At 44.4% G+C, this 19,625-nt stretch overlaps 1 protein-coding gene across 1 annotated transcript in view; it reads right to left on the bottom strand.

Moving 5' to 3' along the window:
- Positions 1-5,427: 5,427 nt before the first annotated feature.
- Positions 5,428-19,625, bottom strand: part of LOC111155901 (interleukin 1 receptor type 2) — a 33,351-nt gene continuing 19,153 nt past the window's right edge. The window contains exons 4-9 of the mRNA XM_022516367.1: positions 15,960-16,140; positions 13,417-13,591; positions 11,201-11,263; positions 9,435-9,570; positions 7,614-7,756; positions 5,428-5,608 (exon numbers count right to left, since the gene is read on the bottom strand). Coding sequence (XP_022372075.1) covers positions 5,469-5,608; positions 7,614-7,756; positions 9,435-9,570; positions 11,201-11,263; positions 13,417-13,591; positions 15,960-16,140 — 838 coding nt within the window. The 3' untranslated portion in view covers positions 5,428-5,468. The remainder of the gene's footprint in view (positions 5,609-7,613; positions 7,757-9,434; positions 9,571-11,200; positions 11,264-13,416; positions 13,592-15,959; positions 16,141-19,625) is intronic.

The raw sequence follows: 19,625 nt of genomic DNA on the forward strand, positions 1-19,625 counted from the left end.
GAAGAGCTGGAAACGTGGATCTCAGCTCTTCTCCATGGCCAGGTTGTCCCCAGGAAAACGAATACTTGCTCTGCTCCCTCTTTCTGTATTCTTGCAAAGGACTCAGCCCGGCTTGGGGCCAGCTGTTCTCCAGCTGTGCTAAGTCCTGGAAGTCAGTATTAGGAAACTCTCCATTGCTGCCCATCTAAGCCACATGATGATGTAATATTGAAACTGAGCCCCCCATCATCATCTCCAAAATGTAGCTCACAGGATTTGCCTTGATTTTGGGGGGGGGGGTGAAATTGTGTAAAACCTATAAAATCTTGCACATTGTAAACGATTAAGTGTTGGTTTCCTCTTCTTCCTTCTTGCTTTTTTCCTCCATCATCCCAAGCTCTCCCTGCCTCCATCCTTGCAGCTGGCTGAGCTTCTCCTGGCCCCATGTGGCCCCACGCTTGGGCCTCCCTCAAGGGCCTGGTAACGGCAGACGGGCCGTTTCTGAAGAACCAGCGGCAGAACCTCTAGACGTTTGTTAGCAGGAGACTGTTTTGCTCTGCTTCATCCAAACAAGAAAAAGGAAGCGGTTTCTGCAGGCACGCTAGGGAGGAGAAGGGCATCTTCCTTGGCTGAGCCCTGTGGGAGATGGGCTGCAGGCCCCCACCACCACTCCACAGTGGCTAACCACATGAGCCACAAAGGGGTAGCGTCTGTGAACACGCAGGGAGGCTCCTGGCCCTGCAGCAGACAGAGGCTGCCACCCAGTGTGCCAGCTGGACTGCTCGTCCTCAGGACACCCTGGGACACCGCCCTCTGTGGGGTGACAGCACTCTGTGGGAGGCCAGACGCAGCAACGAGGAGACCTCGTGAGACGACATGGTCAGCAGATGCCCACAGGTGGGGACAAGAACAGGAAAACAACCACAGAACACGAGGCCCTTAATGTGTCCCAGTGAGCTATCGGCAGGAGTCATGGAAATAACAGATGCGAATTGGATAGTAGGGGCAGGAGCCGGGAAACTTGGAAGAGTCCTGCTGGGGTGATCGTGTTTGTTCACACAGGCCAGCGAGTCCTGGAAAAACCCAAGTAACACACGCTTTCTCTGTCCAGCCAGCGGACACTTTTGCAGTGCCTGCTTGGTGGTGAGGCCCTGGGCAGGTGCCAGGGATATTCCTGTCCCTGGAGGGTCTGACACTAGATATACGGTCCTACCCTCTCCATAAAGCCCCTACACATCCCCCTAGCACAGGAAATCTTTGAGATATCAAATTTAACTCTAGTGCCTAAATTATTTTTGGTGCCCGCTCCTGGTGTCCACTGCCGTCCTCAGTCAGTTCTTGGCCAAGTGGTATTTGATGACGTAGGGCCTGTTTCCTGCAGGTAGTGCCTCAAAGCATGAGGCCATCCGATGCTGATTACTGCCCCATCCCCCTGCTTTTGTGGGGGGGGTGAAAAAAATTCCATTTCAGAAGGTTTGACCTTCTGAAAGGATGCCTTTCCTTAAACCCTCTATGCTGTCATTATTAATTCCTTGAATGAACATAAAGTAGATGAAGACATCAAGAAAACACCTTGTTTCTTTTGTTTGTTTGTTTAGTTTGGACTCAGAATTAAGCAGAATTCTCAGTTCAAGACACACACTCTTCATTGGTCCGTGAGTGACCTTCATCTGTTTGATAATAAAGAGTAATAATCCACGACTCAACAGGAGATCTAGACCTTGATGCAACTGATGTCTTTCTAACCCATCCCAGGCCTGGTCCCCCACCAGTCACCTGTTGTTCTCATTATCCTGAAACTTGGGTTGCTCCTTCTCTTGCTTTCTTAAAACACAGACAATTATAAACTTTTAAAAGCATATAAGTGCTCTTCAAATACAGATACATACATATCCAAATATAGTTAAAATATAGTTTTATCATATGTGTGCCTTAAATATAAATATATATAAAGACACATATGTACGCAGAGAGAGAGATTTTGGTTTTAGCTGTTTTTCACTTTCACTAAAAAGGGATCATGGTACAGATGTTTCTGGGACTTATTATTTACTCAATAATATATTTCTGAGGCTCATCCATTTTGCTGTGTGCAGCTATGTTTTATTCCTTTTCACCGCTGTAGAAGATTCCACAGGGTGATTACACTCAGCTATGGACACATTCTCTTGTCCAGTGTGTATTTGGTTATTTCTATACTATTGTTTTTTTCCCTCTGTCTTATGGAAATTTCTAGGCATAGAAAGAGAGAGGATTGTATAAGGAGCCACCATGCCCCCATCACTGGTGTTAACAATTGTCAACATATGGCCAATCAATCACCATATTCACCCACACTCCCCCCCCCACCAGTACTGGAACACTCCGATGCAAATCTCAACTATCATCCGTAACTATTTCTCGAAGTCTGTTAGAAATAAAGCAACTCTTCTTTCAAAATGTAACACAATCCCAGTATCACACTTACACCTTGCTATTATCATCAGTCTGGTGTCCAAAATTCCCTGGTTGTCTCTGTTCTTTCTAAGAGCAAGTTCCCCCCAACACCCCACCCTCGAGCACTGTGGATGGAGGAAGCACATAGACTGCACAGTCAAGGTGAGTCTCCACACCTGTCGGCAGCTCTCCTCTGGCTACAGTCGGGTTCTTTTCCGGGTCATGGCTGAAGCTACCAGAGCCTGAGTGGAGGGGAGCTCCGGGCAACCCTGCGGGAGGGGTCCCAGGAAGGAAGAGGACGAGAGTTGCATGGTGCCCCAGACGGAGGATCCAGAACGGGCAGAAGCACCCAGAGCTGCCCTTTGCTTCCGTCTCAAGCCTTGTGTCCACCTTGTTCAAGGTCAAAGCTCCAAATTCGAGACCAAGAGTCCTCTGCCTGCTCCTTCTCATTTCCTTCCCTTCCTTCCATGCTTACAAGACGGGCAATGAAGGAGAGAGAAGAGAATAGCAAGGAAACGCAAAAGTAAGGCTCAAAAACTGCCTATAAATGTCCCTGGTCTAAACCAGCGGTCAGCGAATTTTCTCCGGACAGCGCCAGAGAGCAAACAGTTCAGACTTTGTTGGCATGATCACCCCACCTTCAAAGAGCAAAAGCAGCCCCAGGCAATCCATAAACAAAATTTACAGAAACAAAGGGCAGGCTGCATTTGGCCAGAGGCTGCAGTGTGTCCACCTTTGTGTCTAAACAGTACAACTAGTTTTGCTCCTGTCTATGCCTCCTACATTTTTGATGATTAAATATAACACTCTGGGATAACTCCTGTTCTTAGCCCCATTTTCAGATCAGAAGACTGACATACAGCACAGCTAAAGGGGTAGACCGTGAATTGAACCCAAGAAGTCTGTCTTCAAAACCCTTGAGTTTTTCCCCTTTTTCTAGCTGCGAACGAATTTTAATATGGTCTTAACCATATAAATTGCATACACGATATATAATTTTTTCTTAATGTTACAAATATTTCAGTTTTGCATTCTTGCTCTTTAGAGCTCACAATTGACACATAATTGTTCATCATCAGGGTAGTAAGTTTCAATGAAACATTTTATACATCTGTTTATCTTCTGTTGCTGAATTCGTCTAAGATTAATTCCCAGGAGCAGCATTCGCAGGCATCTCTAGGTCTTAGTAGTGGTGTGCTGGGGAGGGGGGCACTGGCTTGTGGCATTTGCCAGTTTTTATGGTGTCAGTAACTCCCACGATGGTGGATTTTAGGCTTCCAACACGACATCACTGAGCAGAGCTGGGAAGAGATGCCACACTTGGCCCTTGCAAAGAACAAGCTGTACCCAGCAACCCCTGGCTTGATACAAATTGCCTTTCTACTTCCCAGGACAAAGTTGTAAATGGAATTACAGGATGTGGGAGTTATTATCTGGAAATGACCTTGATGTTGCCTTTTTAAAACTGGATAGTGTGTGAGTGCCTGGGTATCTCAATATTGTTTTAATTTATATCTCTGTTACTGAAACAGATCATTTTTCCATGGTCCCCTTATGTGTTTCTTCCACACATTCCCTGTTCATGCTTCCCCCATCCACGAGGGTTAGGATGCCTTTCCTTAAACCCTCTATGCTGTCATTATTAATTCCTTGAGCTCGCCTGACATAATTTCCTTTATGTTCTGCTTTTATTCTTTTGTTATGCAGGAATTGCATCATAATCAATCCTTTTATTCTTTTATTGGTGAACACAAGAAACTCTATCCTATTTTCACCTATTCCACAAACACGTATTAAATGTTCAGTGGCAGGCATGATTTCAGATATCAGGGATACAGCCATGACCAAAATAACATCTCTGTCCTCATGCCATTCCCATGAGGAAAACTGAAAATAAACAAGTACATATGTAATGGAAGGTCTGGTGGTGATAAGATCTATAAGGACACAAAGCAGAGGGAGAAACAGAGAGGGATGGAAAGAGGTACCATTCAGAAGTATGCCTCTGTGAAGGTCACTTGAACAAAGACTTGAACTCAAGTGAAGGAGTGACTCATGCTAGTTTTTCTGCAATCTGATTTCTTAAAACTGAATTTACTAAGTTAACTGGGATTTTGGGGGGTGGAGGGGAATGAGGATATGATATAAAAGAGGTTCTGATTATTTTTTTCCAACATGTATGCAGTTATCTCAATACTTTTCCATCCTCCTCATTTTCAGAAGCTTTGAGATAAAGCTGAGTCTATTTCTCAGTTCACTAAAATGTGCTAACATGTAATTTTCTCACAGTCTATTTTAATTGCTAATCTTTGGCTCATCCTTTTGGGAAAAATCCACCAATTTTTGCTGATGCTCCTTCTTTAGCATTTCTAAATCCCTCTTTCCAGTCTCAAAACAAAATTCCATCTTCCCAAAAAGGCAACCTACGTCTTATCTTTGTTATCTGTTAACACCCTCCACGGAGCATAGCCAACATAGATTTTTAATACATTTTCGTTAAAAGACAAATGAATGAACTACAAAATTCATTTAGATGTTTTCGATTCCACCTCACTCTTCTAAATAGGTCACAAGTGTCCAAGAGCTACTCTCCCACCCACAGGTACGCTTGCTCCTGTCAGTTTCAGAATAAACATCACATTCATACTTCTGTCCTTTACCATAAACACAGCAGCTCGTTAAACCAACTGAGGAAGAGCAGAATCCTCGCAAAGGCCAAGTCACTTCCATAAAAAAGGATAGATGGGATTGGGAGGGAGACAAACCATAAGTGACTCTTAACCTCACAAAACAAACTGAGGGTTGATGGGGGAGGGGGGTTGGGGGGTGGGATTATGGACATTGGGGAGGGTATGTGCTATGGTGAGTGCTGTGAAGTGTGTAAACCTGGCGATTCACAGACCTGTACCCCTGGGGATAAAAATATATGTTTATAAAAAATAAAATTAAAAAAATAATAATTAATTAAATATTAAAAGATATTTAAAAAAAAGGATATCGTTTATCTCTGAATTGTTTTATTGTCTTTATTTTACTTGGGTGAGATGAAAATCTTAATGGCCAGTCTTTAACGTGGTCAAACCGTATGCTTTTCCAGTTTTGTGTTTACACCGTCTGTGCATCCATATTCCCACCAAAACCAAGCAGACCAGGGAGAGGGGGGCCAGCATGGTCCCCCAGGAGAATGTGGTAGCTGTGGGAAGAACAGAGTCACATCATGGGTGGAAGGAACATTCTCTCACTGCCAAGCAGGACAGTGCAGTGCATGTTTATAGAGAAGAGTGGAGCTGGAGTTCATTTTTTCCTAGTAATTGTGCACTGGCTTTTCTCAAAGCATGCCCCTCACAGCAGATCAAGGATATATGAGAAGGACATCTGTGGCATTAGGGAAATGAACAAGGTAGAACAAAAATTGATCAGAGAGCGATCAGAGAAAAGAGCACAGAGTGGGGCGAGGTGGCGGGGTCTCTGTTCCACCTGTTGAATAATGTGCAATAAGAGATTATCCGTTCAGGTCTCAACCAGACAACTGGGACGTGGCCAAGGTCCAGCGTGGCCTCTTCCAATGAGTGAGCATGTCAGGGGGATGATAGAAACTAACAAACACAGGAAGAGAAAACCAACTTTGAATGTAGGAGCTTTAGGTGTCAAGATGATTGCTTGGACCCAGCTATTTTATATTCTACTCCTTGGCATCTCTGCATCATGAAATTGTGGAGAGTACAAATAAAGACGTAACAAGCAAACACAAGAACATGAGTGCTCCTGGACTCACTGATGACGAGGCCAGAGTTCCACATTTTAAAGCTACTGTTTATCATCATCTATCTGGGCCTCTGGGAACCAACACAATTTCAGACTGTCTCTCTAGATTCTTCCACCTTAACATCCCACAAGGCTTGGAAATGCGTCAAGCTTTAATTTGCTGAGCAGCCATCGGGACACACCTCTCCATGCTGGGGACAGGCTGTTAGCTGTGCCCTTGGCCATGAGTCACGGCCAAACCCACAAAGGAGGGAGAAGGCTCACATTATCAAAATGTTTAAAGGTTCCCAGCTTCAGGTCCAGACAAACCACAGGTTCCTTTGGGTCACAATCTGAACCCCAGAAGTGGACTCTGCTTTCTGGGGGACGCTTCCTTTTCAAGTCTGGACAACTACTGACTCTTTCATGGAAACAATCTAAAGCATCAGCCTTTGCATATATGTCCTAGGACAGCGGTCCTCACACGTGAATAGGAAAGGAGCCTGCTACCTTGCCCTCTTTGGCCTTACCCTGGGAGAATTGGGGTAGATCTGGGCTGAGGCCGAGGCTCTGTGTTTTCAGCTAGTGGCCCAAGTGGGCAGTGCTGGTGGTGCTCAGACCACAACTGGAGAAAAGCTGTATGCGTCATGCACTGTCCTGAGGCTTAACCAAATCCTCAGCTTTTCAATTACAAGTACGTCTGCAGCTGCCTTCCCAGCAAGGGAGAAAGAAAGTGGAGCAATTCGTTGGCTTGCTACAGATTGCCCAGAAGGCATAAGGAGACCGCTGCTGGAGATCACTTTGGCTTCTGCCTCATCCCCTCTGACTGTCAGCGGTCTCAGCAGTACCTGTGTTTCCCTTCCCCACTTAAACGCTGGGAGGAAATCAATTTGGTCCAAATGAGAGCACGGGTTTCTCTTTTCTTCTTACTGTAAATGGGCACTGGGTTGATCTGACTACAGTCTTGTGCTTTATCTCCTGGGAACCAATGTCTTCAACCTGAAAGCTGCTCCGAGCCCTGGGGATCTCCCAGCCCCCAGCTCTTGGAGAAGGGAGTTCCTCAATCTCAGGATAAAGACCATTGCACACTCCTCCAGGTGTCACCAGAAACCAGCTAGTCCTGCTGATCCAGGGGCAGAACCACAGAAGGACACGGGGTTGTGTGTGTGTGTGTGTGTGTGTGTGTGTGTTTTAAGTTTATCACAGAACCACCTTATCTTTTTTCCTGAAGTCAGCTTGCTATTTAAATTTTTTCCTTGAACATAATTTCCCAAAGCCAGCTTCCACCCGACAAAAAATAAATCATAAAAACTGAGAGATCCGCTCTGGGTGGTCCACTAACAGGAAATGGGGGAACTTCCTAAGCAATCAGCTGGAGAACTAGCAGTTTTGTCAAGTGACCACAGACCTCTGCCCGTGCTGCTTTCCCCTCAAACGTCCCCCCAAATACATACCTTCTTTGACTGTGGTGCGCAGCGTCTGAAAACTCAGTCTGTTGCGGACAAGGCATTTAAAATCCGTGTTCAAATCCTCTCTTATGACTGGATCAAAAATCAGGGGCACTTCAATGTAGTTCTCATTGTTCTCCGAGTATTCCCTGAGTGAGAAAACATCTGCTTAAATGTGCTATAACCAGTGCAAGCCCATCTTTACAAGGGAGATGTCCAAACATTCTCAACGAGAAGGACCTGCTGTGCTTAAATTGGTCTCAGGATTCATAAAGACAGGAGCACCTGCCTTGATTTTGGTTCCCTATCTGGGAGAATTTCTAAACCTGTACCTGAAGGTGGGAGTGACACTGAAGATGTTGGTCCTTGTAACAGGACACTTGTCACAAGAAGAACTTAACAGGAGCCAGTTTCATTTGGATGTTGGGAAAATTCATTTTTCAGGCCATTGATGAACAAAGAGGCGGTAGTGGGAAAGAAATATCTGCCTTGGAAAAACTTGACTGTAAGGCCAAAAAATCATTTGCATACTGAAGAGGAGGGATCTTCCAGGAATCCTGGCCTCCACTGAGTTTCTTCCTCTCATCTCCATTGCCAACTGTAATTCCGGGAACTCAAGCTCAGAGCAGAGGGCCACAGACAGGCCAGGCCAGGGAACGGTTCTAGCCAGCATCACTGCCATTTGTAATGTGATCATAATCTGAAGATGCTTCACTGCTACCTCAGAGCATGAATAAAAACATCACTGATGTGCATCTGCTAGGCCTTTTTTTTTTTTTTTTAATCCTTGGGAAAAAAGGCTCCTCTAAGTGAGCGGATAGTATGAGTAAGCTAACATGGGGCATGTGAGTGATGCCAAGCTTTTCCCAACAGGGACTTTGCAAGCAAGCAGTTGTGCTAACCACATATAATTCTGATCCACCACACTGCATCTAGAAAGACCTTTTTTGATAGGTCAAGTGGAAGTCGAGCCTAATTCATCATAGTGGAACTTGAATTTTAAAATTCCTTGACAATTTGGAACATCGAATGGTCTCCCTTCCTCAAACACAGATTTACAAGGTCTGACTGTCCTACTTTTGGGGTGAGAAAACATTTTCACAAAGATGAATGCTTATGAGAACAGAATTCTTCCTTTATTTTAATATTAACCTTCCTTGACACCCATAGCCACCCTCGGATACTGTGGCTAACTCTCAGACTCTTTTGAAGGGTTTGTGAAAACATTTGACACTCAGGTTGCAGGGTGCGGCATGGAAATGTGTGAACTCCAAAGCATTTTTTTGGAAAACCGTAAAAATCAAGAAACAAATGTTTCATGAAACAGCTAAAAAAATGCAACGTCAATGCCAAGCCGTCGACTGCAGCCCAGCTCCTATAAGAAGTTTGATTCTTAAGAACAACTGGTGATACTTAGAAAAATTCGATTTTTAAAATTCTAAAGATCTGCGGTGCCTGGATGGCTCAGTTAGTTAAGTGTCCAACTCCTGATTTCAGCTTGGGTTATGACCTCAGGGTCGTGGGATCAAGCCCTGTGTTGGGCTTCCGCTCAGCCTAGAGCCTGCTGGAGATTCTCTCTCCTTCTTTCTCCACCTCTCTCCCAGCTCATGCTCTCTCTCTCTAAAATGAGTAAGTAAATCTCTAAAAAAAAATAAAATTCTAAAAATCCAACAGTTTACAATCAAAAAGATTATTTAACAGAGTTGTGTGTCCTGGTCTGGTCTGGTGTGACATTGTCTGGTGCGACATTGTCTCTAGAAGGAAGAGCAAAGCCCTCGGAAATCCCATAAGATGCTTCTCAGCTGACAACGACCTTCACCCACTTACTGGCGCTGCCCTTCAGCCACACGGCCTCCCTGGTAGGCATTCTCTATTCTGGTATTGTTGGCCATCCACCAGAGCGTGGTGGTCGACTGTGTCCCGGCTCCCAGAAACACCTTACACGGGATTCTCAGTCTTGAACCTGTGCACAGCAAGACACCATGTCAGAGCCCCACCAGAGAACAGGAGTCACACCAGCCCCCGTGGCCACCAGCAAATCTGAGTGGTGGGCCCTGCCCCCCCTTCTCAAATACCCCTCACCAGCCAATTCTTTCCTTAGAAGGAAACTCGGTTCCCTCAAATGATTCCGTTCACACAGAACACCAGTATCTATCAAGTGTCTCCAGTTCCCTCAACTGGTCTTCATGAGAGATGAAAACCCTGAGGGCACATGGCTTCCCCAAGGCCACTCAGCTCCTACAGGGCCTTCTGAATTCATGGATGCCTTCTCCCACACTTTCTTCTAGGTACCTCAAAAAGTCAGATGACTTTTTGATGAATGTCTCAATTTCATTCATTCAGATGAATGTCTCAATTCTTTCTCTCTGCCCATTGCTGGTCTCAGCCCTCATGTTTCTCCCAGGAACCCCCATGGGTGATATGCCTCCTCCTGGTGGGTTTTTTCATGTACGGCCCCCCTTCAGGCTCTTCTCACTCCTTCACCACCTCTTACAACCTTAAGATTTCTTGGTCAAAAGCAACCCAGTAATTCTGCCATGTATGTGAGTGCATTCAAAGCAACAGGGTGGGGAACTCAGCTCCACTTGGCTGGGGAATCTAGGAGCCAGGGTGCTGGAATCCCAGTCGGCACTGACCCGTGTGCCCACTTCCCCAGGTTTCCGGGTGGTTATCCCAAGGGCTGAGGCAGCCTGTGTTGGCAGCAATCCCAGCATCTGTACCAAAGTCCCCCTTCTCTATGACCACCAACTAAAATTTGAAATATAAGCCCAATACCAAACAGAAGAGAGACGTGGATGGATAGATGGATGGATGGATGGATGGGGAGGGAGGGAGGGAGAATAAGGCCTACAAAACCATTATAGGGAAACAAACACCAAAATGGTACAGGCTTCCTGGATACATAGGCCTGTTGGAAGCCCAGCCTGACGTGAGTGTGGCTTTTGACCTTCAATGAGTGCACAGAGACGCCCTGAGCAGCTTTTCTTCCTATGGAAGGACCCCTATGGGGTCGGTGTTGGCAATGACTGGCGTCCCGTGAGACACAGTGACAGTCAACTGGGAAGTGGGCAGTGGCCAGGACAGCCTGAGCCACAACCACAACGGGGTGAAAACTGGAAAACCCTGTCAGTCACTCTCATCACCCACCTTGACCAGCTGAGCAGTTCTTTTGACCACAAGAGACTGTCTCTGTGGGGCCAGCAGTGACAGGGTCAGCCTCACGTTACAAATGGACTCTTAGGGAAGTGCTGCACGTCAGCCAGATTTTGGAGAGACTTATTTAAAACATACTGCAAGTGCTGGCCCCAGGAGGGGATCCTGCTGTTAATCCTCTCATACATTTGACAACTACCACCAGAACGTTGGGATTTTCACATTTAGATCTTTGCCAGTCGGGTGTTCCTATGACAAAGTATATCTATTTTCACACAGTGCCATTTCTAACATCTGACAGAAAGAAAGATGTCATTTCTGCCTCTCACGCGGGGGCTCCTATGTCCTACCCAGGCACACTGCAAACCAAAGGGGCAGGGGACCTCAGGCTTTGGGACTCACGGCACCCCCGTGGGTGACACAGTCCTCATAGGCCTTACCCAGTGAAGCTAATATGGTCTGGTGGGGGGAGATAATCACAGGAATTGTCTCCTCTTCTTTTTCTGAGAAAGATATGAGGAAAAGAGCTTCGATTAGGGAAGCCATCATTTCAAGCTGAGATTCAAGTTCCATTGTTTAACTAATTAACAAAGTTATCCCCTACAGTATGGCCAGCCATTGTAAGATTCGAACTTTGTCTGGCAAAGGAAACAGGCTCTCCACAAAATTGAGCATCTTTGGCCAATGCCTTTCCCAGAAGAGATATTACTGGAAGAGGCCACAATTAAATACACATTCCACTAACAGATGTTCTTTGCTTTGTGATAAATAATTAACCATTCCCCTCCCCGGCTTCCTGAATGAATTCTTAATAATAATCTTCACAATGCCTACAAGATAGACTTTACCACAACGTCTATTTGCCCTAAAATCTCCCCCCTCCTCTCCATGTGCTTCCCCACCTGCCTGCCTCAGAATACTGTAGAGTCACTTTGAAAATGTAAACAGAGACACAGGAATTTGGGAACCACCTGTTTCTACTGCTAATCTCACACTGAATGATAAGCAGCATAACCCAGCATTGGCTACTATGTCTTGTTAATAGAGGACATTTAAACTGCTTTGGGAGGCAGACAGAGGGGGACCTCGGAATAGAAACACAGCTCCCCAAGAGGTACGTCTCCCAACTTGAAGAAAGTAGGCACCTGACTTGGAGTAAAAAGCATGGCTGGGGGTGGGTAAAGGGCTGCCCATCTCCGTAACTGCTCACTCTACCCTTCCATCTTCCCTGCAGAGCATTTTGAAATCCTAACATGAGTAAACCTTAGGCATCCTCACAGCATAAGGAGCACATGGCTTCTGGGCCAAGATCAGGAGCTTCCCCACAGTCGCGCCCCCCCCCCCCCAAAACACACATAGTCACATGGTTGCTGCACAGAGGCTGGGACAACAGAGAGGCAAGGAAAAAAAAAAAAAAAAGCCGGTGGCGGGGGAGTTAAATACCTCTGTGCTTCTCAAACTTAAGGGTGCATCAGCATCCGGTGGGGGTGGAGTGGGGGGAGTGTTAAACACAGATTGCTATGCTTCCCCCCACCCCATCATGCCCCGGTTTCTAACCTAGTAGGTCTGGGACGGAGACAGATTCTGCAAGTCTAGTGAGGACCCAAGTGCTAGACACCCTTTGAGAAGCCCTGAGAAATAGTGTGCTCACAACTTGGGGTAATATGTGGGCTGGCCGCCCCCTAGTGTTCTTGTGGAGTATCACATGAACAGGATAATTCTGAGCCCTTTGAAAGTCACTGGAAGTCTTTACGATTTGCCCTTCCAGGAAACAAGTTGTTGATAGGAATGAATCCTCACAGGACTATGTAATCTAGAGATTTCAGTTCATGGGAGATATCCCATGGGAGTTCTCCCTGTGGTAAAACTGAATATCTGGATTTTCTCTGGAAGGGGCAAAAAGTTAAACTTCTCCCTTCATAGACCAATTATTTAACCTTAATATATTTCCAAACCCATCTGAAATGTCCTAAAAGACTCCCAATTGTGTATTCAGTATATAAAATAAATAAAAGCAGCATACTCTCTAGGGCAGAGTCCAAGACTCAAGCCCTTTTATGTTCCTTGTACCAAGCTTGATGTCCAGCATGTAGGCAGTAAACGTTAAACAATTTTAAATACTCATCAACACTGTTCACAACATTCTTTTCAAGTAGAACTCATTTAAAGCAATGAGAGCCCTCACTATCTGAAACTCTGGTTTCAAGGGTCATGTGCCTTGGGGAAGCCCAAGAAAGGGGAATTTCCACTGGATATGCCAATGCAAAGCCCTCTAACTAAAAAATCCAATAAAATCTTAATATCCTAGAATTATAAATAAAGTTCTGGCAACCACGTTCTGATGGCTGTCTCTGGTGGTGCAAGCCTTCCAAAGGGACCTTCCCAGTGAACCGTTGTATGGCCCCCTCTGCTGGTGTGTTTTAGCCACACCTGGAACCCTACCAACCACTCAGCAATCCACCTTTCCTCATAAAAACACCCTGCTCTCTATCTTTCAAAGCTCCACACACGTGTCTTATGAGCCTGATGCTTTAGGTGAGTTGATAGGTGTCCTTTCACACTGAGGACATTCAAGGAATTCCACATGAACCCTCATTAGTTCTTTGCATGCTTGTTATTGACAGGGTGGGGAGGTCCCTCAGTGGCAAATACTCACTGTTGACACGGAGTTCAATATTCCTAGTCACGTTGTACAGCATGCCTTTGTGGGTAAACGTTATGGCACAGCTGTAATAGCCCGCATCCTCCACAGACACATTATAGATGAGTAAGCGAGAGGTTCCCTTCACACTTAGAAACTTCTCGTTGTCTTGATCCAGGAGGACAGAATCCTTAAGAGAAAATACTTTTCAGAGTTATGCTATGTACTAATTTGTATTTCAAAAGCTATATATGAGTAGCACTCATATTATCAATCAATGTTGAATACCCAATCCAAGAACTGCCCTGGTATTTACTTGGCAAATGGACTTTGGACATACCACTACCTGTACTTTTTAACAGAGGGAATTTGTTAACAGATAAAACGAAATTGTGGGATGTGTTTAATAACCACAATGTTTATTGCACATTCGTGTGAGCACAACGGGAAAAAAAGAAACTATCTCTTATTTGGTAAAGTAGGTCATTACCACCTTGGGAAACACGGATGTCGTCAGGGTGACTGTAATATTCAGGATAAATATTCAGGGTGAAAGTAATATTCAGGAAAAATAAAGAAATGATGTTAGAGTAATGACTTTAAAAATCATTTAAATTTTACAGGTCAGTAAAGATGGAGAAAAATTTGTAAGGAAAAACTAAGTATGAGGAACAAGGGCACACTTTCCATATGGACAAAAAGGTCCTGAGGATTCTGCACTACAGAACCCTCAAGATCAAGGCCTCCAATAACAGAAAACGTTGAATGGGATTCGAGAAAACATCCCAATGAGCACAAAGTGTTCTCAGGAACCTATCTTTCAAAACCATGATGACTGAAAGCTTGCGACAGTCCAACATAACCTTGAGTCATCTCAGAATCTTGCTCTGAATGGGAGCACAGACATAACTGGAATAGTTCGTCAGCTAGTGGCTCATCAAGTCCTATTCTACAACATGTTTAATTAAAAAGAGAGATCTTATTGTTCCTAACATGAGTCCCCAGAGGTGAAAAAAGCCAAATGGGGCTCAGTCCCCCAATTCTTCCAAGGCCACCAAACCCCCAAGGCTCCCCTGCATGGCAGTGGTGTGTGGAGCCTGGCCTCCCATGCTGGAGTGCTGGCTTCACCATCTACCAGCTGGGTGACCTTGGGCAAGTGCCCTTACATTTCTGTCTCTCTGTTTCCTAATATGTAAAATGGAGATATTAGCAATCCCCACTTTGTTAGGTTATGTGCCAGGGAAGCTAGAACAGAATTATACACAGTACCTGCTCAGTAATGATTAGCATTGGTATCCTGTATGTATCTTGTAGCTATATCACCAGTCAACTGGTTGAGCTTTTCTTGATTAAAAGGTTAATTTCTATCAAATATTAAGCAAGTAACTGTAGTTTTCAGTATCAGTCTATGGTCTATCTAGATCAGGGGTCAGCAAATTTTTCTGTAAAGGACCAGACAGTAAATATTTCAGGTCTACAGTCTATATGCCCTCTGTCCTCTGCTAAATTTGAAGAGCTACTCAACTTGGCCCTTGCAGTATGAGACCACAAACAGCGTGGCCACCTCCCAGTAAAACTGTATTTATGGACACTGAAATTTGAATTTTATATCTTTTTCACATATCATGAAATACTAGTCTTCTTTTAATTTTTTTTAAGATTTTCTTTATTTATTTGAAAGAGAGAAAGAGAGCACAGTAGGGCAAGTGGCAGATGGAGGGAGAAAGAAAAGCAGGCTTTCCGCTGAGCAGGGAGCCTGAAGTGGGGCTCGATCCCAGGACCCTGTGGGGATCGATCCCAGGACCTGGGATAATGACCTAAGCCTAAGGCAGACATTTAACTAACTGAACCACCGAGGCATTCCTAACTTTTTTTTAAACATTTCTTTATTTATCTTAGGGAGAAGGTGAGGAAGAGAGAGAGCAAGCGTGTGCTCGGGGGCGGGGGGTGGGGAACAGAGGGAGAGAACCTTCAAGCAGACTCCCTGCTGTGCATGGAGCCCAATATGGACCTCGACCTCATGACCCATGAGATCATAACCTGAGCCAAAGCCAAGCGTCAGATACTCAACCGACTGAGCCACCCAGGTGCTCCTCTTTTAATTTTTTTTTTAACCATTTAAAAAAGTGAAAACTATCCTGAGCTGTCGGGCAGGTGGCAGGTCAATTTGGCCACTGATTATAGCTATAGTTTGCCCATACCTGGTCTACACAAGTGCCCTATGATAGCATTTATTCAACCAGTCAAGAAAACAAATATTTCTTTTTTTTCTACATTCCTATAGACAAATGTCAGTGTAAAAGCTATTTTCTGGAGTAAGCTGTCACTTACTCCATTCATTTTGCATTCTGGCTTCTCAAAGCTCTACTCTGAGGACCCTTACCCAAGCCACACACAGATGAACAGAACATATTAGTCATCCCCCTTTAAAAAATAACTGGTTGAAAAAAACAGAAATATAAAAGTGAGTGTATTGCCCTCAGAATGAGCATTTTATATCTTTCCCGTGTCTAGTAAAACACATTTTAATTAAAGCAGCAATTTTTAAAAAGACGTACCTTGTACCAATGAATCTTCATGTCCATTTTGTTATGGGTGAATTCACTCAGCTCAGGGCAAACTAAGGACCCAGAGGTTGACAAAGTTAGAATTTGCGGGTACGATATGAAAGGCAGGGAAGCTTCTGTCTTCTCGAAAACCTTGAGCTCAATGGACATTTCATCACAGTAAGAAGCATTTCTGAAGTCAAGGGGGAAAAAGCATAATAAATGACAAGGCAAAATAACAGCAATGCTAAATGAAATTGAGAATAATTTTCCCAAACCCATTAAATTCTGGGAATCATCTATCAACTGATGTCAAATTTCAGAAAACTGCAGAGAACTCTGGGTAAGATCTCTAAAATATTTTTCGCAATACTGCATGGGGGAAATGAACTTGGCAAGTTTCTTTTTTAATTTGGGGTTTTTTTTAAATTTTTGGTTCACCTAACTAACCTCAATATCATAATTCTATTAAGACCATAGGACTGGGGAAAGGGCAGAGGCAAAACATTGATAGAAACATGGGGAAAAAAACAGAAAACATAAAAATACAGTTATCTCAGCTAAGTAAGTTCCTGGCTACATAATCAACAGAGACCATGAGAACGTGTGCTGTATAAGGAGGGGAAGGGGGGTGGGGAGAAGCCTGCACAGCAAAAGATCAAACAGTCTATATCTAAAGAAGGAAGAAAATGTGAAAAATGTCTGTGAGAGAAGTAAGTGATAAAAGCTTGGTACCTGAAAGTAAAAAGAATTAACTCAAATGGATAAAGCTAATATCTAATATCATATTTCATGTCTGCTTAAAAAAAGGAAAAAGATGAATAAACATCTTTGGCACAAAGAAATGCAGAAAGCTATCACCTTGAAAAATACATAATCTCGCTGTGGGTCAAAGAAACGCCAATGAGGACAAAAGACCAGTGCACACCTGAAAATAGGCATGGAAGCAGCTGGGAGAGGTGTGTGCCAGGCCCTGTACTCGGTGCTCTTCGTAAGTTATTTCATTTATTGTCCAACCCTACAAGGTAGGAATTATTAGTATATCATTTTTAGATGAGGAAAATTAGGTATACAGAAATGAAGTTACCTCCTAAGACTGCAGAGCTACTTAGAGGTCAAACCAAGGTTAGAAGCCCAGGAGGGTTCTGGGAAAACCCGTAAATTGGGGCAATATCTCCAGAAACCAAACTTATTATACATACCAAGAGTTCCAAACCTATTCACATTATTGATCTGGTAATTACATGTGGGCCAGAAAGTCCATGAAAATAACTCAAAAAAGACTGGTGGGTAGGGAGTAACTTGGTCACCACCCACATTCTCCATGTGGCGTGGCCTCCCCACAGCAAAGGGATGATGGTCATTAGGGCTGTTCACCGAGTATGTCCAGTTCCCCCACCCTGAGCAGTGGAATTACACATCATGGCCCCACCGTGGGTGATAAATAAGCCTTTGTGGTTTTAAGCCACTCAGATTTGGGGGCTGCTTGATTTAGCAGCATAATCTACCCACCCTGGTTGACAGAAAGGCCAAGTGGGTTCTAGATGAGAAGCGTATAAAAATCACAGGAATAGGGCTGTGTTAATACCTGCCAAAGGGTATTAGGGCGACTGCTGGTGATTCTTACTCCACTGGAACCCCAATCTTAGAGCTGGAATAGAGTTCTAGAGATCAACCAGGGAAACTCTCTCACATGCTAAGAAACCTTGACCCTGGGATTTCATCTGCCCCTCTCAATCTCAGAGCTCTCTTTTTCTACAAAAACAGAAGATAAAGGGGTGCCTGGGTAGCTCAGTTGGTTGAGCATCTGACTCGTGATTTTGGCTCAGGTCATGATCACAGCGTCATGAGATCGGGCCCCACCTCAGGCTCTGAGCTCAGCAGTGTGTCTGCTCAAGATTCTCTCTCTCTCCCTCTCCCTCCACCTGCCCCCCCGCCAAAATAAATAAATAAATAAATATTTTTTTAAGAACAGACACTAAAATAAGGCATTAGGTACAATTTTTTTAATCAAGTAGAAAAACAAACTTTAAGACAAACATGACTCAGTTCACATCTCCCTGGTTTTTGCCTATGATCCCTTCAGTAGTCAATAAGTATTGCCTTTGGGAAAGAAAAGGCATTTCCATACATATATATGGTCTATCTTCTATGATGCTCCCCATAACTAGATGCTTCACAGGCTGTGATTTCACAGAACTCCCAACAAACTCTCCCCATTCGAGAGGAGAAAACTGAGATCCATAAATGCCAACTAATAAGACCAAGGTCCTACTGGCTAGAAAATGAGAGGGCTAGGATTCACACTCATACCATTCTACGTCCGAATTCCATTCTTTGTCTACCACACTATTAAATTTTCTTAGTAGCACTCTTTAGGAAAACATTAGAATTTTCTCCTCTAAAAGGTAGGAAAAACTATGCATTTATAGCTACTGTAAAATCAGATATCCACATTGCCCTGAAAGGGAAATAAGAGACTGCCTACCTGTTTCCTAGGCAGGGTCCACTGACAGGACTGAGCACACCACCCCCTACCCCCCCGCACACACACACCACCTAAGACTGGGGCTGATATTGTCTGAAATTCTCCCATTCACCAGTCATTCCCTTGTGCTATGAATCCACTTTCTTTGGTTCTCTTTCCAAATGAAAATACTCATCGATACAGCTCCTCCTTAAATCAAGCAGATTTAGGAGATGTGCAGGCTCTAAAGCTGGCTGGTAGAAGGAGTGGGCAGCGCCTGGGGGCAGGATACAAGCCGCAGCTGGAGAGAGAAGACCAGGAGCACCAGTTCCCAGTCTGCCCTAATCCTTTCAGGAGAACTTAGCCAGGCAAGGTTTAAAATCACCAGCACTGGGACGCCTGGGTGGCTCAGTTGGTTAAGCAGCTACCTTCAGCTCAGGTCATGATCCCAGCGTCCTGGGATCGAGTCCCGCATCGGGCTCCTTGTTCTGTGGGGAGCCTGCTTCTCCCTTTGCCTCTGCCTGCCATTCTGTCTGCCTGTGCTCGCTCGCTCGCGCTCTCTCTCTCTCTGACAAATAAATAAATAAAATCTTTAAAAAAAAAAAAAATCACCAGCACTAACTGCACCAACAACTTTCTCCTGCAAGAAGTAGCAAGCTTTGCCAAGACCACAGAATAGGAAATGGACAGTCTTTTCAATAAAAGTTTTAGGGAAACTGGATAGCCACTTGCAAAAGAATGAAGTCAGACCATTACCTAATGCCTTGTATAAATTTTAATTCAAAATGGGTCAAAGACCTAAACATAAGTGCTGAAACTATAAAAATTCTTAGGTGATAACACAGGGCAAAAGCTTTTCATTAGATACAGCAATGACTTCTTGGATAGGACATCAGAAGCACAGGCCACCAAAGAAGAAATAGATAAATTGAACTTTATCAAAATTAAAAAAAAAACTTTGTGCATCAAAGGACATTATCAAAAGAGTAAAAAGGCAACCCATGGCATGGAGGAAAATAGTTGTAAATCATATATCTGGGAAGGGATGGATAGCCAGAATATAGAAAGAATTCCTACAATTCAAAAACAAATAACTGGATTAAGGAATGGATAGAGAAGATGTGGGGGGGCGCCTGGGTGGCTCAGTGGGTTAAAGCCTCTGCCTTCGGCTCAGGTCATGATCCCAGGGTCCTGGGATCGAGCCCCACATC

This window comes from Enhydra lutris, unplaced genomic scaffold (genome assembly GCF_002288905.1).
Source record: "Enhydra lutris kenyoni isolate GAN:26980312 unplaced genomic scaffold, ASM228890v2 scaffoldscaffold44, whole genome shotgun sequence".
NCBI classification, from domain to species: Eukaryota; Metazoa; Chordata; class Mammalia; order Carnivora; family Mustelidae; genus Enhydra; species Enhydra lutris.